This window comes from Camarhynchus parvulus, chromosome 1A (genome assembly GCF_901933205.1).
Source record: "Camarhynchus parvulus chromosome 1A, STF_HiC, whole genome shotgun sequence".
In the NCBI taxonomy this organism is placed as follows: domain Eukaryota; kingdom Metazoa; phylum Chordata; class Aves; order Passeriformes; family Thraupidae; genus Camarhynchus; species Camarhynchus parvulus.
In genome coordinates, this window is record NC_044586.1 from 19,852,120 (window position 1) to 19,878,870 (window position 26,751).

The 26,751-nt window shown below is 43.0% G+C and overlaps 2 protein-coding genes across 2 annotated transcripts; both read right to left on the reverse strand.

Moving 5' to 3' along the window:
- Window positions 1-706: 706 nt before the first annotated feature.
- Window positions 707-11,288, reverse strand: RTCB (RNA 2',3'-cyclic phosphate and 5'-OH ligase). Its single transcript, XM_030960663.1, has 12 exons — window positions 11,087-11,288; window positions 10,910-10,988; window positions 9,833-9,900; window positions 8,584-8,683; window positions 7,373-7,529; window positions 6,613-6,769; window positions 5,342-5,501; window positions 4,851-5,026; window positions 4,175-4,363; window positions 3,588-3,698; window positions 2,773-2,892; window positions 707-1,746 (listed from the first exon to the last, which is right to left on the reverse strand). The coding sequence occupies exons 1-12, from the start codon at window positions 11,177-11,179 to the stop codon at window positions 1,639-1,641; spliced, it is 1,518 nt and encodes a 505-aa protein (XP_030816523.1). The 5' UTR covers window positions 11,180-11,288; the 3' UTR covers window positions 707-1,638.
- A 1,311-nt stretch (window positions 11,289-12,599) lies between these two features.
- Window positions 12,600-26,746, reverse strand: BPIFC (BPI fold containing family C). Its single transcript, XM_030959798.1, has 15 exons — window positions 26,632-26,746; window positions 26,141-26,252; window positions 25,889-26,017; window positions 24,947-25,102; window positions 24,138-24,201; window positions 23,227-23,287; window positions 22,193-22,284; window positions 20,127-20,300; window positions 19,403-19,456; window positions 17,938-18,108; window positions 17,344-17,411; window positions 16,014-16,056; window positions 15,135-15,198; window positions 14,284-14,360; window positions 12,600-12,665 (listed from the first exon to the last, which is right to left on the reverse strand). Exons 1-15 carry the CDS (start codon window positions 26,744-26,746, stop codon window positions 12,600-12,602), a joined length of 1,446 nt encoding a protein of 481 aa, XP_030815658.1.
- Window positions 26,747-26,751: the final 5 nt, after the last annotated feature.

Below are 26,751 nucleotides of genomic sequence, written 5' to 3' on the forward strand. Positions count from 1 at the left end.
ACTTTTGCAGAAGATTTGAGACCAATTTTTCTTTCAGTCACTGGAGGCTAATTCACATTTCTAGGTGAAATGATTTTTGTTTTAAACTCAGCAAGTATGTCTCAGACCTCTTAATTGTCAATCTGGAAGTGTTCCACTGAAGAAAGGAGGGGGAAACAAGAAGCTGTAAGTTCAAACCCACAAGAACTCACAGCAGTGCCTATAAGTACATGTGCTGCTTCTGAGCCTGCACAAACACAGTATTTGAACCTAAAAAAACCCTTAAGAACAAAGTGATTACAACAGTGAAATACCATTATACCTTCTAAGATCCTGCACTTAAAGGGATGTTTCATCAAAAGGCACTGCAGTCCATCAATCACTATCTGCTCCCCTTACACGAGTCCTTGGCAGGGCTCCACTCTTGCTTTGGGGTTTTGTTTCCCTGCAGCCGCCCTCTTGTGCCGGCATCCAGCCTTGCAGGCAGGCGCCATCCCGAGGTGGGCTCGCCAAGGCCGGCAAGGACAGGTAAAAGCCAACACACTCCTGTCAAAACCGAGCTGGGAAAACAGCACTGCATTGCCCTTCCTTGTACCCTGCAAAAATACTGCCATCTGCACATCCTCTACAAGATCCATCATCTGAAGTCACAAAAGGCAGCGTGTTTGCGGCTAAAATGTCTGTTGGCTGCTTTCAAGTACACAGAATAAACATGACACAGATACACTGCCACGTCCATCTTCCCATTTTATTGTAATCCCCCAAAATGATCCAGTGGGGATGGTCAACTTCCCCTCCAGCCTTGGTTAATGAATGTAAAAGAAACACTCTAAGTCCCATTGCATTGGGCCTGACCCCAAAATTGGGCTCCATTAAATCAGAGCTGTGGGACACAGTGAGCAGCATTACCCAACCCAACTTTCACATGCTCAGAGCTTCTTAAAATGTTGGATTAGCACATCCCTAAGCTAAGTTACAACTTTTACTAGGCAAACAAGACCTCTCAAGGCAACACACTCAGTTCTACTCAGATTTTCCAAAAGACTGTGGAATGCCTACTTGTCCTGAGCCAAATTCACCAGGTGCTGTGTTAAATGGGAGAGGCTGGGGTAAGACTGTGTCTCCAGCTTAGCTAGCCCCTCTCAACCTGAGCAGGAGACTGTTCCCAGCTCCAGATTTCTTACCAGAAAACATGCAGCAGTACAGACTATGCATCTCCCTGCCCACACATGCAACACCTTGTCTATCAGAGTACTTCCACATGCAGAAAGAGCTCCAGGCACTCAGGTGTGGTGACAGCAGCTCTGGTTCATACACCACCTTCACTGATGGAGGTGGTCTTGCAGCACAGCACTTAGTGACAACTCAGGCAAGTCTGAAGTCCTGCCTGAGCAGGGAAATGGAGGAAGGACTGCATATAAAAACCAAGACTTACGTATTTCTTTGCCCTGTCCTCACAAGAAAACAACGCCATAGAACTTAGGAGGAGGGGCATTAATTATGGCTAGGAGTGGTAAAAATAGGTGTATCCTCAGCTGTTGTGTTTCCAGAACAGGAATGTGATATTTGAGCATCCTACAGAGCCCAAGAGGTGTGGGAAGATGGTAATTCTAGTCAGTTTTTCTGTAAGGCCTGGAGATATGGGTGCCTTGTTGGCCCCTAGCCTTTTATAACAGCAATAGGTCTCAGTTTAATGGCTTTCTTGCTGATGCCAGCTTCATGGCAGGTGTTAACCACATCAGTCACGTTCTTGTAAGACTCTGGTGCCTGGAGGGGGGAAAAAAAGACAAGACAAAACTATAAACAACTGACAGTCACAGGAAATCAGGTGTAGACTTTTGAAATCCACTCTTCACAAAAATAACCATGTCAATGGAGAGTGTAGAAGCAGGTGAACATATTGAGAATCTGTCCACCTTATGTATCTAAGAAATCTGTAAGACACTTAGCTTTCCAAATAAGCTGTTATCATATTTCAGATAAAATAGCTATTTTAATCCAGTTTTTCAGATAATGAGTGCCCCTGCATGTTAGAATGGCAAGCCTCATTATCTAGTAGGAAGTGACTCCAACTTCTTCTTTACAGGTAACCTTTAAGTTTTATCTTCACGGCTCCTTAGTACAGCAGTCAAAGTTTGACTCTAGTTTCCCCCTCTGGCCCCTATTCTGACAAGGAAGCTGCTCTTAAATATAGACTTTAATGTGATCAACATGTTCATGTAACACCAACACCCAGAAGAGCATAGTGCCAAATGATTAACACTTTTATGAGTGAGGTTGTGAACAGAAAAGGCACGGTCATATTAATGCAGAGGAACTGGAAATCATAATACTCAAAGTTCTCTGACCATTCAGAGTTCTCTTCTTGAGCAAATATAGGAGTTCATCTTAAAAGAGGATCTTTCAAGATGCTACTAATCTATATGAAAGCTGCAGAGTAACGTAAATTTAAAGCAGGGAGAACATAATTCAAGAAGAAAATCCATAAAACATAGCTACTTTTGTAGATGCTCACACAAAGACAGCAATTATCCCTATCACCAGGCAGAAGAGGAAAAAACATACCCCCAAAACCTGTCAATCAGGCATCTCCCCTTTCAGCATGCTTTTTGGATAGAGAACATTTCACATCATTTTCGAAAAATCTGAAAGCTCTATCAGAAATCACACAACCTTCACATTTAGAGTACTGGCAATTGCTTAGCACTGCAAAAAATCAGGTCAGGGAGGGTCACTCAGCCAGGGAGCAAGACCCCCCCTTTTCTTTCTAAGATAATGAAGTACTAAACTCACTTCTTCCATGACCAGTTTGGGAGAAGCAACACGGATGGCAATACCCATGTCAGCCAGCTTGTCCAGTACGTCCTGGAAGTCCAAGTTACGTCGAGATTTGGCTCGAGACAGTGCACGACCCTAGGCCAACAGTTGTTAGTTCTACTTTTTGTAGCAGTTTGGAAAAACAAAACTCTTTCTTATTAAAAAAAACCCCATTACTGCATTATAAGCAAAAACAGAATGACTGAGAGCAAAGACCACAGTAAACCCCAATACAGGAAATTAATTTGGCCTTCAGGTTACAGACTCCTACAAAATCACACCTCTGGTATGATGAGTAGGAAAGTTTAATTTGTATAATACACTTGTCTGCAAGTGTCATTTTACCCAAACCAAACAGTATTCAGGTCTTGGAATTTGCTGGAAGATGCTTCTCTTCCTCAATCATTGTCTCACACTATAAATAACAGGGGAGGAAATACCTTCTAACTACTGAGGAGTTTTATACATAGACAGCCTCAGCCCAGTTAACCCCCCTTGTTAGCTCAGAAGTATCAGAATTTCGTAAGATAAGTTTATTCTCCACATCTTCATCCTAACATCTGCCTTATAAAAAGCAGTATCCCCTAGGTTTTTTGCAGAAGTAGTCACAACTACTCAGTAAGGGACAAAGACTTCTACCTTGCAGTTCTCCTGGGCAAGGACTACTGGCAAGGCTAGTGTCTGCTTCTATGACCAACAGAGGAATCACACATTGGATGACCCTTTAACAACTTTGTTCTCTGGGTGACCGTCTCATCCCAACGCCTCCCTGAAATAACTTCTTGACTTACAGCTCCATGGCAAGTAGTTCCAAAGGTCTCAGTCATGCCTTGCTCTGTGCCAGTGAGGACATAGCTGCAGGTGCCCATTGTGCCACCAATCAAAACAGGCTGTCCAGTCAGCTGTGGATGCAAAGCATTCATTCGTAAGAAAAAGCTGAAAAATCTCATTCTTAATAAAAGTCTGAGAGGAACTGTGTCTCCAGAAAAGGAAGTCACATTAACATTCCTTGAGAGCATCCCTGGTTGTCTCAGGTGCCTGGAATCCAGGATTCTAGAAAACTGCTCTGAAAGATGCAGACCAGCAGATCAAAAGTCTTGTGTCTAACAGACAGACAAGGGAAACCATTGAATCCTGAAGTCAATAAAGGACTTCTTTCCTTTCATGTTTTTCCAACCATTTTGGGTGTGGAGCAGAAAGAGGAGCTCAGTGTCCCAAAGATCTAACACACACAGAAACTTAATACTGCCATCCCACCAGGGTTCCAGTGCTGTTACCTTAAAAAATTAACTCACAGCATTTAGGTATCTGTTAGGGATCCTAAAACTGTCTGATTAATCCAGAATTCTCTAGTTCCTTCTCCCAAAGCTAAACTTACTTGATAATCGACAGCAATAAGAGGATGGTGAGGGGGGAATGCCCTGGTTGACCCCTTTCTGTGCACCAGCAGAGTCCGCTCCTTTCCATCCACTACATGCTGCTCCACTTTGGCAATGTTGTGAGACACATCATAGATAACGTGCATGTCAAGGTCATCTGGGGTTGTGTTGAACACTTTGGCAAAGGCCTAAAAAGAGAACAAATCAGGATGTGAGATACAGGATCGTCATAATTCAGCCACAGTGGAACTGAATACAACAGTGCTGAGAATGACAGAATTGGACTGCACAGATTGTTTCTCTGCCCACTGGCAGCTTCCTGTTGTAATTCAATCAGATATCAATTAGGCAAATTTGTGCAACTCTGAAAAGCTAGATTTAGCAACAAAACCCCCAATTTTAGCAACAAAACTTCCAGTTTTCTTATATCCTCTTTTTCCAGCTCAAGGCGTTTTCAAAAATACTGCTTAAGCAGCTTCTGCCAAGTACCATCCGGTGATGTTGAGAGGTTTTAGACAGATTGTCAGGACTGCAGCTTTGTGAAGGTCTCTCCAGAAAAAAACAGTTTAAGAAACACACAAATGAAATAAAGTTAAATAGTGCAACTACTCTCTGTTCTCTATGTCTGGGATGAAGCAGGAAAAATATCTGCATCAGAGACAACTCTGCTCCTACCTGTCGTGTTAGGAAAGTCATGGAAGAGCGGTTAACCCAGGCATAGTTGCCAGCAGCTGCCATTCCCTTCAGGTAATCCTGTCCCTCTGCAGAGGCAATCCTGGCACACGCCAGCTGGCGATCGTTCACTATGATTTTGTCCCGTTTCATAGCTTTTTCCATAGCCACCAGTGCATCTGGAAAATAAACACAGTAAGTCTAAGTGACTTTCTTATTTTGCTGCAATCTTTGAGATTAACAGGGTGTCTGTAATTTATATTCTAAAACTGAACTCATGTGTCAATGGCCAAGCCCAAGGCTATTTCTCAAATGCAAAAGTCAAATCTGGGGCAGAATGTTATCAACTGTTTGCAAACAGCTGATCAGGCAATTCAGGATCCTCTCAGCAATTCACTGTAGGAAATGCTCTTTGGTGCTGGGGTTTGCTGTCAGTGACAAGACCACGCTGAGGAGTTTGCCTCACTCAGGTAGCTACACCAGTCAGATCATACCTGTGGCAACCTGGTGGCCCAGCCCTCTGCTTCCACTGTGGATCATCACGCACACCTGCCCTTTGTGGTCAATGCCCATTTTCTTGGCAGCATATTCGTTGTAAATCTCATCCACCACCTGGATCTCGGCGTAATGATTTCCGGCTCCCAGGGTCCCCAGCTGCCAATCACAACACATTGATCAGACAGGGAGCCTTTGGGAGCACAGGGGAGAGCTACAGCAACAGGCAATAGGGCAAATTGCTCCAGCAAGGTTTTGGGTTTAGAAAAGGATTTTTTGGGGAAAAATATTCCCATGTAAACTGCAAGGAAGTAGAACTCAGTAGCACCACCACTTTCCATTTTGTTCAGATTTGTAACTACCTGTGGTGTTGGAACAAGACTGTGATTAAACACGAGGAGCAGAATCTACATACAGACTGTGCTGCCACTTTTTTCCAACTTAATTTGGCCTGGATGGGAAGAGTATAGCGTATTGAGACTAGTTTGTACAAACAAAGCAGACAGGCTTATAATCAGTTATAACTCCACAAAGGAGTTACAATAGCTTGTTAATTATGTACTTAAAACTTTCCAGTAGATTAAAACAAGATATTCCATTTCCAAGCCCAAATTTTTTCAACTCTGTAACAGATGATCACTTATTTGCAAGGCAAATGTGAAAATTGGGAATGTAACAAGTTTAAAGTGCTGTAATTTTGCACCACCCCAATTAATAAAGAATAATATCAATTAATACCAAGAATGTACAAAAAAGCTTTACAAATATGCCATTTGTATAGCCATCTTGAATTGTTCCACACAGAGCAGTGTGAAATATATCTAGAAATTAATTCATACTATATATAGAAATTAAATCCAACTCTTAAACTGCGATTCAGTTATGAGCTAGTTCCATTTATTAGTGTATCTTTTCCTGCCCTGCTATTAACTTGCTGAGCAAACATGGACGAAAGTTGAACAACACAAAGTTGCCTTTCTCTTAAAAAGAAAATGCATCTGGATGTGGAAATGCTATCCAATACACCTTCCAGTACCGGACATTAACAGATGAAAACTTGATGGCCCCAGAGACCTTGGGTAAGCCCAGTATTATTCTCCTCTGTTGCAGCTTTGTCAAGCATTATTCAGAACCGACCTCACCATCTCACCTTTCCCCCTGCCCAGAAACGCTAGAGTTTCAAGAAAAGACACAGAATTAGAGAACTACTCTCTAACATTTATATTTGAACCCTGGGAGCATGCACAGCCCCACTGAAAGGTAACATTACCTGAGGCAGGCCCCTTTTCTTAGCCCTTGAAGAGACTTTGTTGGGGTCGGCCTGTAGCATTCTTCCATATTCCTCACAGTGCTCCTTGTCCTCTGCCCAGGCATAGCCCTCTCGGAGAGACCAGTCCACACCCATCTCCAGTGCCTCTTCCAAATCCCTGCAATTACCAAACACCTACACATAAGATGATTATCCTTGGATATACTCAAAACTCTACTGGATATGGCCTTGAGCAACTTGATGCCTTTTGTTGGCAGACCTAACTTTAGATTTAGATCCTTCCTGAAAGGAGTTGGGCGAGATAACCTCAAAAGATCCCATCCAACCTGAATTACTCTATTATGTTATGGTCAGCCCCCAACTCTCCTAAAAATAAGTACAGCTTCTTAATACTTCATGAAAGCCAAGCTCTACAAATATATTAACTTTTGGCACCTCATCACTTTTTCCTCTTTGCTGGGTGGGAAAGATCCTATTTTCTATCTATAATCCTCTCTTTCAAAAAAGACCTTTATGTTCATGGAAGTTTTCAGAAGAAATGAGAACCCAGCAATAACCTTTAAGGGCTTTAAATGGCGGAGGAAAGAGCAGACCGTGCATTGATGATTATGTCAGTCCTAGTAAGGCACATATGCAGAAAGAACAGAAAGCATTTTAGAATTACTTTTCCTTTCTTAAGTCTCTCACTGATGAATCTTGCATCAAAACAAACAACAGAGATGTCCCCTCTAGTGATGTGTGCACAAAGTCATTCTCTTACTTGGCATTCATAGGGATGACGCCTTTGGAGCCAACACCAACAGGAATGTGGTCAAACATAGCCTGGGCAAGCTGTTCTTTCACAGGCTGCACATCACTTTCATCCAAATTTGTCCGCAGCAAGCGGACACCACAGTTGATGTCAAAGCCGACACCACCTGCAAGTGGAGAAAGAGCCATGTCAGGGAGCATGTTCTGAAGGCTGCAATCTCACTCCTTTTCCTGTGACACAATACTGGGGCAAAAAAAGCAGAACTGTACTAAACTTCATTTTAACAGATTTACATGAAGCCTCAGACTTCAAGACATAGCTGTATGATTGCCTACAGAGCTCTCCATTTACAAAGTTACTCCAGCAAGCTGACAAAGAGAAGTGGACACAATTATAAAACACATTGCCCATAGAAAGCAGAGAGAATGTTCCTGTTCCGCTGCCTAAGGTCAGAAGAAAAGTAACAGATCTTAGAATGGCTCCCTGATGTAAAATGTTCTTGAAAGCAGTATCCAGAAGTAAGTTTTTTTTGAATCTTCACTGGAATAAATAATAAATAGTTATAAGAAGCAATAAATACTTATAAGAAATGCTAAACTTCAGTTCTTGATATTTTGCTCAACTATTTATAATAATAAATTCTATAAGGCAATGCCAAATGTGAAAGATAATCATGCCACCTTTATTATGAAGGTTCTGCTATTACTAATGTTAGAAGGGAGATACCAAACTAAGAGACTTTGGGTCTCAGTCAATCAGGAACACTTGAACTGATCAAAGCAAAACTAAAACATGAGTATCATGTTTCATGACAGCCACACAAGCTTCAGACTGTCAGTAACAAAAGATCTGGGTGTTTACTAAAAAGACAGACATAATGTAAAGTCATGTTTTAAGTGGAGAAATATCCTCAAAAGATGTTTTCAAACTACTCAAAGAAGCTAGTCAGTTCTTTTTCAATCTGGTGAAACAACGTCAAAGACTTCAGAACTGAGGGATATCACAAGTTCAAGCTGCAAACACAAGGGCAATTCTCCCTGTACTGTTTAGCTCTTCTCAGCGTAATGACCCGCTCCATAAAGAATAAACACTCTAAGTGCAAGAATTAAGCACCCCTTAACTCCCTGTAATTCTCATATTTTTTGCTTTGTTTCTGAATGTGAAGTACTTTTATGCCATCCCAGGTATTTCTCAAAGCAGGTTAAGTCAGTCATCCTTACCTGGTGAAACCACTGCTTCAGGATCACTCATATCAAAGGCAGCCATGTTGCCAATAGCAAATCCATAGCCAGAATGGACATCTGGAAGGCCTATTGATCTCTGAAAGGCAATTTTAAACCTTTATGAAACTCAATGCTTGCAGAGTAGCCCTGGTTATACTATGCCTTGTGGTAGTGGTTGTCATATTTGCAAACAAATATACCAAAAAGAGAACGGATGTTCAGATGTAGGTGGAGTGAATACATCAACTCAGGTAAGGGTCTAATCTCCTGCATTTACAGAACAGTCAAAAAAAGCAGAGACCAGATCTCTGAAGCAAACACCCTGTGACACCCAGAAAATTACCAGAAATTGGAACTTTTCAGTATCTGTTAAAGTGCTACCACACACTGAAGTGAACAGTACTTTTGAATGGAATTCTTTGCTTCTTCTGCCTCTCCTTGACATCACCAAGAAATCCTTGGTTTGGAGAGAAAAAGTTAAGATCTGAATATGTAGATGATTGTAGCATCTCTTCTACAAACTACCAGCCAAAATCCCCATTTTAGAAGGTTGTTACTATTCTACCTTACTCCATTTTGGCCTGATCCCTAAGGCATTTAATAGCATGATGGTCTGCCTTTTACTGCATCCATAAATTCAAAACTTCTGCAAAGAGAGACAATTAAAATATCTGTTATTTTTTACTTATTAATATATGCAACATTGAATGTGAAAAGGATAATTTCCACATTGTATTTTGCACTTCTTGAAAAGGTAAGCATTTTCCTCCTGAATCATTATATCTGATGCTTTGCTTCCAAAAAGGCACAGGATGAGGGAAGTCAGTGTTCAGTGCGTGTGAAGGGTCACTACTCACATGAGGCCAGTAATAGTAGTACAGACAACAGTACCACCTCCTGCTCTGTCCACACTTCTCCATGTATTCCAGAGCAGAGGCAATTCAAAACCAACAAGCAGTTAGTATGAACAGTGGGGAAAGGTGGCTCAAGAGGCTGAAATAGCATGAAAAGCTCAATGTCAAAAGACAAGCAATGAAATAAGTGGCTACTTCTCTCTCTGACAACTTAGTTTTGCAGCCTGCCCTTGCAAGAACTCCTTACTCAGACACAGGTTCCTAACACACAAACTGCCTTGAGAAGAACTTTGGTCCGTACCTCTTCTCATGAGCAAGTTTCCATTTAGAATGCAATAATCTCAGGCAAATGGGAACAGAAAAAGAGCAGATTTTTCAAAGCAGATACTCACATGAACAATGCCAGGCAATGCAGCCACATTCCCAATCTGTTTCATAGCAGGTAGGAAGCCACCCGCACCTAAAAAAGGTTTTTAAAAAAAAGTAATCTGATAATTTACCATGATAATCACAATGAAACACTTTCTAAAGAGGCTGTTTAAAACACTGGCAAAAAAAGAAGTCAGCCACCAGCAAGACTTCTAATCTGGTATAAAGAGCCTGGCATTGTGCACAAGCTGCAGTTTCATTAAATGCAGTGTTTATTTCACTGAAGACCAACTTCTGCTGTTTGTACCCATAGTGTGCGGTCTGTGCTAACAACAGCAGCGTGCTCCCCCCAGCCCAGCTGGTGGATGAGATCCAGCCCTGAACTCCAGCCCCACAGCGAACAGCTCCAGGCAGTACCCCCCCGGGAACTCTAGGAGCGGCATTCGGGGAACACTCGGAGCGCAGAGCGCGGCCGGCAGTGCTGGCACAGCCCGCTGCCGCTGCCGCCCGCGCTGCTCCCGGCCGGCAGTGCTGGCACAGCCCGCTGCCGCTGCCGCCCGCGCTGCTCCCGGCCGGCAGTGCTGGCACAGCCCGCTACCGCTGCCGCTCGCCCGTCTCCCGGATGTGGAGCCGCATGACCCGGCCCCGCTGCTCCCGTACGCCTCCGCGCCGCTGCCGCCCGCGCTGCTCCGGGCCCGAGCGGCGCGCACGGCGAGAGAGCGCGCTCCCGTTCGCCGCCTCTCCGCACCCCCCGCCGGGCCTGCCCCGCTGCCTGCTGCACTCTGCGGCTCGCAGAGGGACGCGCGGGGACACAGGACAAGAAGACAGCTTTAAGTTGTGCCGGGAAAAGTTTAGCTTGGACATTGTGAGGAATGTTTTCGCAAAAAGGGTGATTACACGTTGGAATGGGATGCCTAGGGAGGCAGCAGGGTCACCGTCCCTAGAAGCGTTCAAGGAAAGGATGGACGGAGCACTCAGTGCCACAGTCTAGTTGGCATGGTGCTGCTCGGTCACAGGCTGGACTCGATGATCTTCGAGGTCTTTTCCAAACCGACTGATTCTGTGTCACCCCCGGGGTCAGGGCTCCCCGCCGGACCCACCTCCGCCGCGGCAGGCATTGCGCAGCTCCTCGAACATCAGCTTCTCCAGCGGGTCGTTCACGTAGAAAACGCCCTCCACCTGCGGGGAGAGCCGTCAGCCGCCCGGGCCACCCCGAGCCCGACTCCGCGCCCCTTCCCCGACCCCCACCCCGGGCACCCCGGCCCCGTCCCACGCACACGCATGTTCGGCACGAAGCCCTTCTTGATCCGCCAGCAATTCTTGTCGATCTTGTCCAGGTACTGCAGCTCATCGTTGTAGCTGCGGCTCATGGCGGCGGCGCTCCCGGTCGGCGGATCCCGATGGCAGCGCCGGCCGGCGGCAGGAACTGACGCGGGCCCGCGGCAGCAGCGGACAGGAGCCGCCGAGGCTCAAACCTCCTCCCTCAGCCCTGCCTCCTGCCGCCGCCGTCCGTCCGTCCGTCCGTCCCTCGCCCGTGCCGAGGGCTGGCCCGCCCCCAGCAAAGCCCGGGCCAGGCCCATCTCCTACGATGCTGGGGCAGGCACCGGGTACCCGGGGCCGGGGTGTGGGAGGGAGCGCAGGGGGCCGGGTTGTACCTGGCTGCCTCGTCCCTCACGCCACGTACGGCTTGCATGGAAAGTTTGTGTGGGGCTAGTTTGTGTGGAAAAACCCCAAGTATTTTTTTCGAGTGCCTGTGCGTGCCGAGCCCCGGGGCAGAGTACCTTTGGAGTGTTTAGGTACCGCCGTGCAGCAGGTGGGATGAGCTCGCTCAGCTCCAGACAGGCAAAAGCTGCCTGCACCCCATCGCTGATTGTTTCTCAGCGTAGGGAAACAGGTGCTTGGGAGGCCAGAGCCGGCTTCCCGTCCAGGTTTGGCCAAAGCACAAGCCCCTACGCATTGCAGGGCCGGCATGGCCCTCTGCAGAGCTGTGTTCACATTTGCACACTAATAAAGTACTGGAAAAAAAGGAGCAGAAAGAAAGAGGGTAAGATACCATACACAAATGAAGTAAAAAAAGTATCCAATCTTCAATTCAGAGAGATGTCAGAGAATCAGGTTTAGGGGACTTACCCAGAAACACTGAAGGAGTTAAATGTATCTAACCTGGGTAATGCCCTCTAAAGAGGGCACATGACAGGCACACAAGATTCACCCGGAGAGATAGAGAGTAGTAGTGCCACTGGCTCAGGTCCTGTTCTGCATTTTAAGATTTATGTTAAGTCACTGCAAAGATTTTAGTTCCCATTGTAACTGGGACAGTTCCCAGTCTGACAGTTCCACAGTTCTGGAGAGGGCTCGCTCCCTACTTCATGCATGGTGTGCAGAAGGGAAGTGCTTAAGGTTGTTAGAGTAGAAACATATTAGCAGCTGTATCTGCCCTAGCAGCATTTTGACAACGTACTTTTCCTAATTTTAAGAGATTGCAGTATCCTTCTAGAAGTGTATGGACAAAGGTGTATTTCAAAAGAGTCATTAATCTTAAGGACATTTTTGCATCAGTTAAACTACAGAATAAATAAATGTCAAGCATGCGTTACATGTTTTCCCTTGGGTCTGCTTGTTACCACCCTTACACCAGCTAACCATTCCATCAGCTTTTTTTGATTCCCAGCAACCCCTCTTGTCCCCAGCCAGGATGGGGGTTGTCAGAGCTCAAATTAAACATTTCAGCAGAACTGGACAGTGTTTAGTCTTCAAAGTCACATTATTGACTTGATTTGAAGTTCATGCTTAACACGTGGTCTCTCTTCTCCTGTAGTGTTTGTAGTGGACATCAGTCGAAATCAACACATATCCCTGCGGGGAGAAGAACAGTCATGGACATACTATGAATTAAAATGAACATGGTATTTTGGGGTTTCTTAATTTCAAATTGATCCTGGTGTTTAAGGTCCAAAAATCTACTGAGAAGAGCTGAGCCTTTGAAGTAACAAGTTTTATTCAACTCTGTCCTTTGAACTTTGCAAAAGGACTCCATCTTTCCCTGGGTGCTATCCCTTTGCACCATGTTAGTGACAGAAGGGAATCTAAAGCTCATACAGCCTACTCAGGAAGGTTCATCTGAGCCTTGATGCAATTAGGCAAGCATCACAAGGGATTACCTAATTTGTGCCACTTAAGAATTAGCCATTTAATCTAAACTTGTCCTTAAAGCTTCCTCCACTGTCAGCACATACAGAGCAATGAGCCTGCAGAGAGCTCATTGCAGTCACAGAATCACAGAATGCGTGGGGCTGGAAATGACCTTAAAGACCATCCAGTTCCAACCCCTCTGCCATGGGCAGGGACACCTTTCACTAGATCAGGTAGCTCAAAGCACCATCCAGCCTGTCTAGGAAAAGTAAGAATTGTTTTTCTTCCTATTGACCATAGCCATCAGACTGGGACTGGAAGTGGAAACTGTAGAACTAGAGCCTAAACTCTAGCCTTTAATTGGGAATCTCATTCACTTTGGTAGGGCATAGCAATTCTGTGTTGTCTCTCATTCCTTGTTACTAATGAGGAGACTGGTTAAAGAACGTGAGGGGGGATTGGGCACCACAGAATCACTAAAATCCTTAATTCACAATTACTCTATAAGACTATTGGCAGTGAGTGCCACTGAAGGCAGTGTCTGAGCAATTATATTTTGTAGGGAACCAGGTATGTGGGAGGCAAAGAACAATTAAAAACAACCTTTGCATTTCCTTTCCTGAGCTGTGTTTTGTGCTTAACCGCTTACAAAGATTTAGAAGTCTCTGCAAAGAAAAACTAAGAAAAAAACTGAAAATAACTTTGAGAAGTTGTTAAGCAAGTGGAGAAATGTAGAAATGCTTACTCATTTTCTGGGCATTAATTTTTCATCAGTGCCCTTGTACTGACTGGTTACCTAGCAACATTCTGTATGCTCAAACTAAGGGCTAGTTTTGGAGAAGGATAACCAGAAGGCAAAAAATATTTTCTGAGAGCTCACTAGCTACTTTTGGCTACTAGCCTCAGTCATTATCACCAATTATTAACAAAATCCAGGCATCCTAGATGCACAAAACTGAATTCTCCTCCCTCTCATATTCCAAGTATTCAACAAGACTGTGAGATAGCAATAACTCTGATGTGATTGGCCAAAATTGAACAATATGTCAAGCCCATTTTTACACTGAATTCCAACTTGCAAGGCTGAAAAAGTTGTACATTTGATCACTTCATAGTTATGTAATCAGTTCTAACTTTTCCTCTCAAAGAAAGATACATTTATTTCTAATGGAATTTTACCATTATTAGGAACCTCATTTTAAACCCATTTTTATTAGTTAAGTAGCTCAAACACAGCAAATTTCTGGCACTGTAGAAAGTGAATAAATGCCTAGGGGAAAAAAAGTAAAAAGAGAGATAATCTTTTATAAGGGAAAATCTTTCACAAGTATCAAAATCTCACCTGTACAATTGTAATGTGAGGTCTTGTCAAGGTAACATTGGCCAGATTGGGAAGAGGGAATCCTTTTGACAATTTAGCTTAAAAAAAGAGACAAATGATGATTTAGGTATGCATTAGAAAGATAATAAACACCTGCCCTTCAACAACACTGTTTATCCAGAGACTTGTATGTCATTTATAACGATTAGCCTCTTAGTCTTCACAAGCAAGCCTGGGAGGTTGCTAAGATGCTCATTTAACAATGGGAAAAAAAGAATTACAAGTGCTTCTCTCTTGGCAGAGTGTTGCAGCAAAACCAAGGATTTCATGTTCAACACATTACATACTGAGTGCTTTGTCCCTAATGATCCCTGAGGGATTATTAATACATCTCTACCATCATTAGGACCTGTTCCCATTTGCATCCATTAGCTAAAGAAGGTGATGTTCATCCCAGTATAGAGGGCTGACACAAAGCTGTATCTCCCTCCAGGGCCTTAAATAAGATTTATGAGAGGCAAAAGCTATGTTCTGGTCTAACAACAAAGGAATACATTTCACATATAGTGGCCTCAGGCAGGTGTGCAGATGAGAGAGATTTTGCTTTTCTCCCTGATGCATCAGGACCACCTAGACTGAGATGAAGGCAGATGAATTTTTGCTTTCCTAGTAATTTTTGCCCCTTTTGCAGAACACTGAGAGGGAGTATTTACACCCCTACAATCTTTGCCTTCCACTGCTTACTGGCTGATGGTCATTTTCTACTCCAAGTTAATGGGAGCTGACAACTTAATCAGAAAGTCAGTAGAAGTTCCTAGAATAACCCGTTCTGATGGAAGCTTTTTAGCTGATGCTTTGAAATACAGCCTTACCATTAGCTGATGGAATTACTTCAGTCTGTAAAATGTAAGATAGGATGTTCTCCAGAAGTAAGACCTGCCACAGACAAGAAAACTGAGTTAGCCATCATTTCCTGATAGTGGTAGAGCTGTCGTGCCCTAATCCTGGGTAGAGTTAATAGGCTCTTAGTGAACTTCCAGTTCTCTTTTGGCCTCAAAGAGTCATAAGCTCAAGTGAAATTCAGATCTTAAGGTTTTGGAATGATGCAAAGGAAGTGAGATGCAAAATGCAAATGTATTTCATTATGCTTGGCCAACATTTTAATTTAAAACAGTCTGTTTGCTTTATTTGTGAGATAATTTATCACCAATAGCAAAGCAGGACGAGAACAGTTTTAATCCTTTCTCCTCAGCTACTCGGAACTGGTTGATTATACTGAGAATGAAATGACTCTGTGGGGGCAGGGTTTTCCCCTACAAGGCTACAACTGCACTGTTTCAGGCATCTGAGGGAAATATCTTGACTCCCCCTCCTTGCCAGAATTCTGAGCACCTTGATGAGCACCCACGGAGTGCCTGTGCCTCAGCCACCCCTGTGACCATTGGATGGCGCTCTGCTCTGCTGCTACAGCTCAGCTCTGCTCTATTTCACCCTGATGATTCGAGAGATCTCTTCCTACTGCGGCCGGGGCAACTACAGAATGTCTCATTTGCACAGCACTAGTTTGCCCCAAAGATTTTACTTTTAAGTCCAGAACAGAGAGGTGGTTGCCAGAAGACAGGAAGAGAGCCACTTGGGAATGCAGCCATAGGATTTAGAAATACTGATAAAATTTAGCTGCTTACCCTTTAGCCTTGATATCACTGATATTTTTAGTCTGCATTTCCTATATGCTTCAACTACCCACTTACCTCAAAAGAGCCAATATTGGAGTGGGCTAGGGAGAACTGGATCCTGAAGGAAAGAAGTGAAATAAGATGAGTCACTAAGAAAGGATAAACACAGTTATTCTAATCATGTGCAGTCATGCTGTAGAGCTCCAGGCCTTAAGAAGCATCTGTACAGAGATTTTTTTTAAGCACTTTCACACACTGCATACTGCTACATAGAAGAAGATGTGGTTTCCTTGGGCACTGCTGAGCATCCATGCAAGAGTGTGCTAGAAGGGCTGCAGCCAGCAATTTGAGTGTGCTTTTCCCTCTGTACTGTTCTGGAAATCCTACTGACAATTGATTTTACCAAGGACTTGTAGGGTGCCAGGTATTTTCCAAAGATTTTGGTACATCTGCATAATGCTTTCATGTGAGTCCTACCAGGAAGGAAGGATCTGTTCATTGTGTGGTGCTGCTGCTACTGATGGTTTTGTTGCTACTGCCTCTGTTTCCAAATTGAAATACTTATTCCCTAAGTTACTCTTGTATCCAGCAAAAGATTTCTGAGTTTCCTCAGCCCCAGTACCTGAGTCCTCAAGGCCAGCTTCCAGCACACTCTAGATTATCCTCTTAAAAAATTACCACAGAAAATGCTGACAGCACTATCTTCCTTAAATTCCTAACATCCCTCTGCCCTGATGAACTCTGCATGTTCTTAACCCCGTGTCATTCTTAGGGACTTTTATGAAATTGGAGTCCCAATTCCCAGTTGTGAGGTCCTGATATACAGAGCTTCTTCTCCATGAAATGTGACATGTTAGATGTGTAAATGGCCTAGCCTCTGGTTTCCAGCTTTCTGAACATTCCAAGTTGCAGGACTTCAGTTGGTGAATGTCTGCAATAAGAATATCTGCATAGGGGACCTGCAGTGGCCCAGGTTCTTTACTGTGCCCTGGACTGCTCTGACATTCTTTAGTGGCGTAGGTTGTCTAGAAAGCCATGACATCTTGCCAGCCGGAAAGTGACGAGGAAAACTCTCAGATGATTTATGGTCATCAAAACTGCCCTGCATGCTTAGTTTATCTAGCTCAGAGGGGAGAGTAAATGTAAAAAGAAGGGAAGTCTAGTGAGACCACTTCCCTGCAGCAGTCCACTGGTGGGAAGCCCCTTGGGGCCATTGCACTTGTCAGAGAGAAGCTTCCTGCCTCCTCTAAACTGTACAAGTGCTGCCAGATTAAGAGACTCTAATGCAGGTGAATTTACCAGCAAAACATACTTACAGTTATCTGATCATATGTCTAAACCACTAATGTTGGGATTACCAACATTGTTTTCCAAAGGAAGTCTTTTTCATCCCAGATTGGATTACCTGTTCAAACATAGCGAGCCCATCAATTTCTGATCAAATATATTCAGGGAAATGCTGGTGTTGGCTGCCTGCAGAATAAAGAAACCATGGATTACCAGACATAAAAACCCCAGGACCCTTTCTGTGAATTAGTCACAAACACATAAATACCATCTTTTCAGTTATGCATGGAAGCTGTTTTAGGTAAATGCACCTTTCTCATTGCAAGGCTGCACACAGTAAATGTCTGTTTATTTGAATGGCACTGACAAGAGCTCAAATGGAGGTAATGAGATGTCATTAATCAAAGCCATGAACAAGATGCCAAGAGGCATGACTCACACTTGCAGAACTGTCATTGCAGGGAACAAAACCTTGCTTAATCAGAGCCACTACATGTTGGGATTTTTCTCCATCTGTAGGAAAATGTTCTTTGCCACAGAAATGCCCTATAGGTTAGTTGAGGTCATGTCTATACCTGTGACTAAGGGGAATGTGCATGTTTAAGTACTAGAAATTTGGCATTTTCTTTGTTTCTTGTATAGAGTTTTAAAAGAAGGAAGGAACAAACATATTTAACCCTGAGTTAAATGTCACCTTGTTTGTTGTACTTACTATGTTCAGTGTGAACAGAGACTGGGTGGTTGAGTCTGGCAGAATGGCCAACACCTCCACAGAGCCCTGAATCTCCACTGTGAAGGAATCCTGCTGTAAGTTGATGGTAGGGATTTCAGTAGACATTAGCTTCAACATCACTGGGTAGGGTGTAACTGAATATTTAGCTACCTGTAAGATTCAAAGACAAAAAAAGGAAAAAACATTTTTCTCATCAAATGGATCAGAATACTGCATTTTCTCCCTTTTGAAGCAATAATTTTTAAGTATTTCCTTATGATGAGGTTAAGGACAGCTGTTAACATAAGATTCTTTCAGGTAAACAGGAAATAAAGGTTTTCTGTGGTGCTCAATTAACAGTATTGGCCACTCAGGAATGCAGTGAAAAGTTCCTTCCACTTGAGGAATACAAATTTTTCCATATTATTTCAAGAGAAATTGAATACTAGCTTGTGAACAGAGGAGATAAATGGACCCTGAATGTGGTATTTAGTCACACAATAAAAGAGCTCAGGAATTATTCACTTTGAAATTCACTCATCTCAGGAGATTGGTTCCTCCTCAGGACTGTCCTCAGAGAAGCCTCACTCTGTTCATTGCCTAAAGAGTGAATAGGCTCACAAAGTTCAATATTCGAAACAGAGGTGGTGGAATATTTGCATCAATGTTCATGGCATTTTATGGAGAACATCATACATGCCTACCCTTGGAGAATTCTTATATTTCTGAGGAAGGAACTTAACATCTGGGAAGCAAACAAGAATGTGAAGTACTTCGAACTATTAGTTTGATTTCACCCATCCTCTGCATTTATAGCCTAGGGGTTCCTCTGCTCATTTTTGGTTTCTCATCCTGTCTCAGAAGGCTGGTGGAAACCATGCATGCTCATATTCTCTGTCCTGTTATATTCATCCCCTTCACCTAAAATAAATGGAAATCCTGTGCATCTGCCTTGTCTGTTCCATAGGATGTAATGTTTCCTGTCCATCTGTTAGCTCATTTTCCTGCACATGGTCCCTTCCCAGGTCTTCTGCTCATCAGTCACAGGTCAGCAGCAAAGTAAAGAGAATTAAGCAGGTTTGGGGAGGAGAAAGGCAGTTTTTCTGAGCTGAGACCGCTCTTGGATGTCTCTCAAAGCGGGACTCATGACTGGAAGCTTTTTCCTGCATGGAGCTGGTTTTAGATAGGAACAGCTGTGGCTTGGGCATGGTGCCCAGAGAAAAGATTGATGTGCAAGGTTATGAGCCAAGATTTTGTTTGGTAACAGTGCAAGTCATTCAACTCATCATGGGGTGGGAAATGACAAGGCCCATCTGCTCTGCTGTTACAAGGCGCACGTGTGCTTGCTTCTCCAGTGCAGGAGGCCTGCTGGCCCTAGAAGCCTTTGGGATACACCAGTACTAAGGTGTCTTGACACCCACACTGGGTGGTTTCCCTGAGACTTTGTGAAAGTAATGATACTTACCTCAGGGATGATACTGCTAAATATCTCTGTGTTTATATTAAAATAGCTGCAAGTCTGAAGGAAAAAATAAAAGAGAGAAAACAAATGAGTTACCAGATTTGACCTTCATGGTCAGCTTTTCTCTAAATGCATTATTACAGTCACTTCAATTAATCTTTGATTTTGTTCCTCTCAGAAATATACTTAAAGCAGCTTCCCAATAATACATGCCAAAATAATCCCTCAGAAAGCAAATTCTTAACATCATTTTAGTTTGGGCTGCAGTCTATAGGTTTTGGGACTTACTGAACCTCTTGCAGTTGGGTTAGCCAAGTCAGGCAGCCTTCAAGCCACAGATGCTGTGCTTTGCTTACAAGGCCTCTGTAGTATTTTCATTCTAAGAAGATCCCTTAGAAAGCAGCCAATGAGGCTGCAAAATTCTCCCAAGCTGATCCCTTGTCCCTGTTAGAGAAGTCTGTGTCTCAGGTCTACAAACCCCTTATTTTTTGTAACAACATTGGCAATATTTAGTTCTTGGCTCAGTGGAACTTGGCATGCCTGGCTGTGGCCTGAGGCATCTATATAGAACGTAAGTAAAAGAGAAAAACAATAATCTAGTATTTATAATCTTCTGTCTCAGGACTCTACAGACCAAGTGAGAGCTTTATACGGCCACATACTGACATCTGGCAGGTCAAAAACCGAACTGAACCACTCCGACCCCATTCCTCTGTGTCCTGCTCACCTCCTCTGCAATGGTCATGTTGAAAGCCCCTGTGGTGTAGTAAGCAAATGAGGAGGTCTGAAAGAAATACTCAGAGAAGGCAAGGTACAGCATGGAGTCACTTTGGTCTGGGATTGTGAAGGAAGCTGCCACGTAGGGAGAATCAGTGTGGTTTCCAGCTGGGAAGACTATGCCCTGAAAGTTATTGTCAGAGATAAAAACAGAGTCAAAATATAACTTTACTATGACTGCAGACAATGAATGCTACTTTCCTTGACTATTCCCTGGCTATTCATTTGGTATATAAATGAGTATACAGGCTTTGTAGTACACCCTGAAGGCTTGGTGCTTTCAAGCAGGTGGTGAAGGCAAGTTCCAGCATTTGGACATCTTCACAGATGACGCCTAAGATCTGTCTTTTGCGATACTGGTCACCAAGGACATCTCAGATCACCCTCTAAATTAAGGGTCTAAATATTGCATGAAGAACATGACTAGTGGTCCTCCTTTTTGAAAACCCTTATTTTCTCCTTTATTCATCTCCAGGAATTTAAATCTGAGAACTGCTGCTTAAGAGCTATCCAATAGTCTCAATTACAAAATTGATGTGTAAAGCCAGAGGTCTTTCTTGGGCAAAATGAGCACTGTATTGTGCCCAGAATCAAGTTGATAACTTGTGCAGACAAAAGGCTTATGAGAGAGGAAAGTTGTGTCAGACAAACCTAAAATGCCTATGTTGTCTTCTGCATTAGCCATCATATTGGCCAAGCCTTGCAGATCTAATACTTCCAAATGCATACAGATGAAACAAAAAAGTAAATCAGTATACTGATTGGAAGTGATGAAGACACTTAAAGTTTAAAGTTTTTTATGTCCATTTTATTAGTTCTGTTTCTGTTTAATCTCAAATGTATTTTGTCTGTCTTTATTTTCTCATCTAGCTCTAAAGTTCTTATTGTCTTTTAAGGACTATTGAAATGCTTACAAGGTGCTGAATCACAGTAGGTGACCTCTCCATTCAATCCTCACTTGCTGGAATTACCAGTCTTTGTATATTCCCCACTTATGTGGGGGAATATACAAAGACTGGTAATTCCAGCAGTGGATTTGGCAGTTCCAAATCTTGGAACAGCCATGATTTTACATCTTTAGTCTGACTCAAGTCCCTAGTTAAAATCCAGCTGCTGCAATACTCAGAAGAGCCTGACAGCAGCTGCAGACCTGGTATGCTGAGACTAGTGTCTACCGCACAAGTAGATACTAACTTTTAGTTCCTTTTTGTTTCCACCTCTCTTATTTCCCTGTTGTCCTTTTTTTAATACTTAATTTGTAGGATCTTTGTGACAAGACTGTCTTTTAATTCGGCCTTTGTAGAGAACCAAGCACAAGGCAGCTTAAACTTAATTATCGCAGATACTATAATAATGACAACTACCCTCAGTCAAATCACCTTATACAGAATGACAATGAAGTCATTTTAGAATCAGGAACTAGTCAGATTTTAGTTTCAGTACATAAGGAGACTTTTTCCTTAATTTGAAATAAACTTTCAAGTCTAGAGACTCAGCAGCATTCCTTGGGCTCCCATGCTTTTGAAAGGGTCTTCTGCCTTCCCATTCAAGAAGCTAGGGGCTTAATTCTTGCTCTGATAGTCTTGCTCTTTCTTCTCTCTCATCTGACAGCAGACACACCTAGTTAGTCCCATGTATAGAAATATTACCCTGACTGACTGAACAATGAAGTCCCAGCTATTAATCAACAATGAGAGAAAGATGAGGTTTAATAACTTTTTTTCTTTCTTTTCCCTTTCTCTTTTCTTCTATCTTGCTTAGTCTTTAACTTCACTCTATTTTTTACAACCAGCTCAACATCAGTTTAAAGAAAAGGATGTGGCTTTTAAATAATTCATTGCACAACAGGATTGTTACAAATTATTACTGTGACAAATTCAAGAACGCCTTGAAATGCCTGTCTTCTCAGATGGTGAGCCTTTATGTTCAGAACAACAACGATGATCATCTTAGAAAGTGTCTCATAGAGTAATGGAACCCACAGCAATATAGCCAAACAGCACTTCAGGCAACTACCTTTAAGTCCAGGTCAATGAATCGTTGGAATACTGCTGGTAAGCCACTTAAGGAGTAGTCTACTTCAGCCAAATCATCAATCTGCATTACAGCTGTAAGAGTAGTAGATAAGACACAGAATATTACCAAAAACATAGAATAATTTTATGTATGCATAATTACAATTATGTAATTTTAGTGTACTTAAAACTAAGTCTTTTCTGAAAGAGAATGACACAAATTGTTCCAGAGAGTAGGGAAAAACAACCAGGGACCTCCTAATATGCACTCTGACCTAAGATTTGATGTTTCTACTGAGACTTTATGTAAAGTGCCTTCTCTAGTTTGTCTATTGTTTTCTCATTGTGGAAAGTAAGTTTGGTCTAACCCAAAAAAGGAGATGGCCATATCAGTGCCTCAGGGCATAAGGAGGTATTGGGATTTCTTATCAAGCAGTTTTAAGAGCATCCCAAGTAGATGTAACTTGCAAGTACTTTCCCAGAAGGAGGGTGCCTGATCTGCTTAGATACCTGTGTTTTGCACATGGTATCTGACCAACACTTTGGGTGTCTTAAATGCCTGCAAATCTAACCCAAAGTGGTTCAAGTGAGAAGGTTTTTGCAAAGGAGCTTTTTCATTTTGTCTCTGGCAAGTCTGATAAATAGGCAAATAAAATTTAATTTCCAGTCAGGCTAGAAGAACAGACTTCAGCTTGTAAAGTGCTTTGTGTGCAGGAGGACTTGGAGTGTGGTAAAGGAAAACTGCCTCAGCAGTACTGTGTGGCCTCAAAGTGGCATTTCTCACAACAGAAGTGCACACTGCCACACTTGAAAGTTGAGAATTGCTACCAAGTCCTTGGCTCTTAGAAACACATATTTCTTGCTCAAGTAGCCCAGCCTTTAGTTAACTGTGGTTCTGTATGCAAGGGAGCAGATGAAGCAGAGGGACTGATACCACTCCTGGAGGCACTGCTAAGCAGCTGCTGTTGAGGAAAGGGCAGAATTGCACTGATCAGAAGAGAGAAAACAGAAGGAAAGGTATCATTGATGACTCACCATTCGGTGATCGGAGGTCTCCATCTATCAACTGGATCCCAGCTCTGATATTGGGACATGACTACAATAAAAGCACACTCAAGTTATGGCCTGATTAGCATGGATGTATAAGCACCTCTTACATGTGTGCTAGCAGATCTTTCTGCTGCATGACACACATTGCAGCATTTGTTTATCAAAACACCTAATCTGGCTTCTCTTTACCTAACTGGATCCCCAAGGTTTCTGCTTGGTGCAATGCAAGTGTGTTGTATGTCAGAGCTACAAAAAAGAGGGATGTTTCCAGAGGCAGCCTGGTGGGGGTGACAAAACCACAGCCTTAGTGCAAGGACAGATCTCTTACTGGCGTCACAGGAGAGATCTCAGAATTGTGGAATCATTTAGGTTGGAAAAGACCCTTAAGATCAGCGAGTCCAACTGTAAATCCCTGGACAGAATGACAGCCATCTCAAGCTCTATTTACTCTCAGTGGCCCTGGGCAGGCTGTCACCAGAGCTACTCACCCCTTTGCTACAATGAAGTTGAAATGTCATACTATCAGTTGATATACTATAATTTCTCTATGCATTGCCCAGGATATGTTTTGTCTGCCAAGCATAAAAATAACCCCAGCCCCAGGATGCCTGTAGGTACACAGGCAGGGACTTATTCTGCATTGGAATGGAAAAATAACAATGTTTTCCATCCCTATTGCTACTGTGGTTGAACATAGCTGTGTCAGTATCTTGGCTATGAACCTGTCACTTTATCTGGAATCCTTTCTGGCTGGCAAAATGATGACTGTGCTGATCAGACCAGAATAGGACTATTACAGGATTATTTTTCTAATTCTTCCTTTGCCAAGTTCACAGCACTGACTTGTGAATGCTATCTTCCTTACACCCCTCCCCTACATAATGTGAAAGGCTTACATTAGTGACCAAGGTCCTGTGAATGGGTTTCTTCAGATACTTGATAAAGAAGTTATGCAGGAAGCTAGAGGGAAGGAAGAAGGCAATTAATGGGTCAAGTACTATGGTCACTAAGAGGAAATCAGGTATCTCTGCAGAACATGAATTTAATGGCCTCTTAGTGTGACATTCTAGTACACATGGGAGCTTTTTGAAGTGTAAAAACTGTCAGAGAGCTGCCATTTGAAAGATGATAATTTCAGCACTATGCATCTCAGCCTGGGTTAATTAATATTTATAAAAAATGGATTTCTTCAGAAGACCACCATCTTATATGTACAAACTACTCTCTGCACTAGGAACTTCCAAAACAAGTAAAAATAAACAAACAAAAAACAACCCCTCAAACAGGTGACAAGAGTGGTATTCAGACAGTGAGAGAAATATAAGATACTGTTTCATGGGCCTGTATCCAGAGGCTTAATAGACAGTCTGGTTCTGTTCCATTTTGATAGCACTGTGAGTAGGAGGAGTGAAGCATAGTACAACCTCATAACTTCTACCTAGAGTTGAAGATTAGAGCAGAAGTTTGAAAGTGCTGAAGAAGCACAAAGGATTGTTTGATTCTGTCTTTATCTTCTACTGAGTGTAAATACAAGGACAAATATCAATGTTGGCCATTTTAATGCTGTATTGGGGCCCCAGTTCTTACCTGTGGTGCCTTATGATGCCTAAAAGCAATTCTGTGTGCCATAATTTGTAAAGTTGTCTCTGTGCCATTCACTGACAGTTATTTTGTGAGAATGTTTATACAGATCTCTTCCACTTACCCAGTTTTCCCATTCAGCTTGATATCTACATCACCAGGAGTTGTCCGGCAGCTGGTGAGGGCTATTGACGTAAGGCCTGAATTATCCAGGGGTGTTGAAAAGATTGCAGTAACAAACACTTTTGAAATGTGCACTGTGCCTCTTCCACTGTCTTTGCTGCATCAAGTGAAAAGAAATAAAAACTGAAAAAAATCCATCTCTTCACTATGGAATTGCCTGGTGATGTGGACCCATGGCTGGTCCTGGTCACTGTCACTACTCTGCTTTGCCTGCCTGTGTCAAGTGCTTGCCAGTGAGGGCATTGTGACTCCTGCTGTGTCACCCCCCTCAGCTCCCAGGTCCCTTCCCCCTGCATGCAGCCCTGCTGACCCTGGCAGAAGTGCAGATCAGAGACTCCTGTAATTCAGTCAGTTTAGCAATACAGGTAATGTGAGGAAGAGGCATTTCTTTCCTCTGAAACAGCCTGGGACTAGGAAGGTGTGGAGATTGCTCTAAGGATATTGCCATTTGTGCATCCATTTTCCACCAGCTTTTGAACTGTATCTCTTGGTGGCATAACAGAGGGTTTCTAATAGTGTGACTGCACTATGAGGGTTTATTATACTGGACTATGATCCACCACACTACAGTTTTTCTAAATGTGTCATTAGCTGGCAGGCTGGACAATGACAGCATTCAGCTAGAGCAGCAGTCCTGTGGTATTTGCAGCAGTGCTTTTCAGCCATGGGCTCTTTATCAGTGCTGATGTCTGAGGGTGCGGGGGCTGTCCCCCACCAGCAGACCTGTCAGAAGCACCAGTCTGTGCTCCTGGTGATAAAGATATCTGCTGCCAGCTGATAAAGAGCACCTTTACAATGAAGGGGTCACATGAATAAACTAAAATTTGCATTTTTATATTATCCATCAAGAAAAGTACCCCAGAACATGCAAAGCGGTACATACAACATCCAGGTCCTTATGTTCCAGTTCATATCAATGGTTAGAGAAGCATTTCCAATCACCAGTTTTATCCCAGACCCTGGTAGGAGGGAGATGGAGGCACTGGGTAATTCAACAGCAGTAACATGTATCCTAGAGCATGAGAGAGAAAAGGGAGAGAAAAAAATTAAAAAATGCATTTAATAAGTCAAAATGAACACAAAACAAGATTCAAATTTCAGTCAAACACAATTTGCCTCCAGAGAGAATACTTACCTTGAGATGTTGTATTCGACATTACCAAGCCCAAATTTCTCATGGCCAGTCAAATCAGGGAAATGCTCCTTCTCCATATTCTGCTTCAGGATTTCCAGCCCAACCTCCTTGGCTACAGGAAAACAATGATCAGTTCAGTTGCCTTTGACAGTGCCTGGGAGTTCAGAGTTACGTGTTTCTGGCTTAGGAAATGTGATGGACACAGAATCAGCAAGAAGGTGGTATCTCACTTGAGACATGGCAGTGCTATTTCAGGTCTCTCTCCTAGTGATGGCAAGAGCTGAACTAACTGGTTCAATATCAGAGGTCAGATGAACGTTGATATGATGTACAATGCTGTCAAGCAGCTTACTGACTTTGCTCTATTGTGCTCTTAAACTTTCCTTCATAGCCTGCCACAGGGTCATTTACTCCCACCGCCCTCTTTCCTTTGTCACATGAGTATTGAAGGCAATGCTACTAGCAGCTCTTGATGACAGCATCACACATACCATACTCCAGCCCCTTCTGGGTGATCCTCACTTTGACTCCAGGATTGGCACTCAATTGCCCACTGAGCAGACTTAAGAGCAGGAGAGAACAGCAAATCTTCAGCATCTTCCTCATTTTTA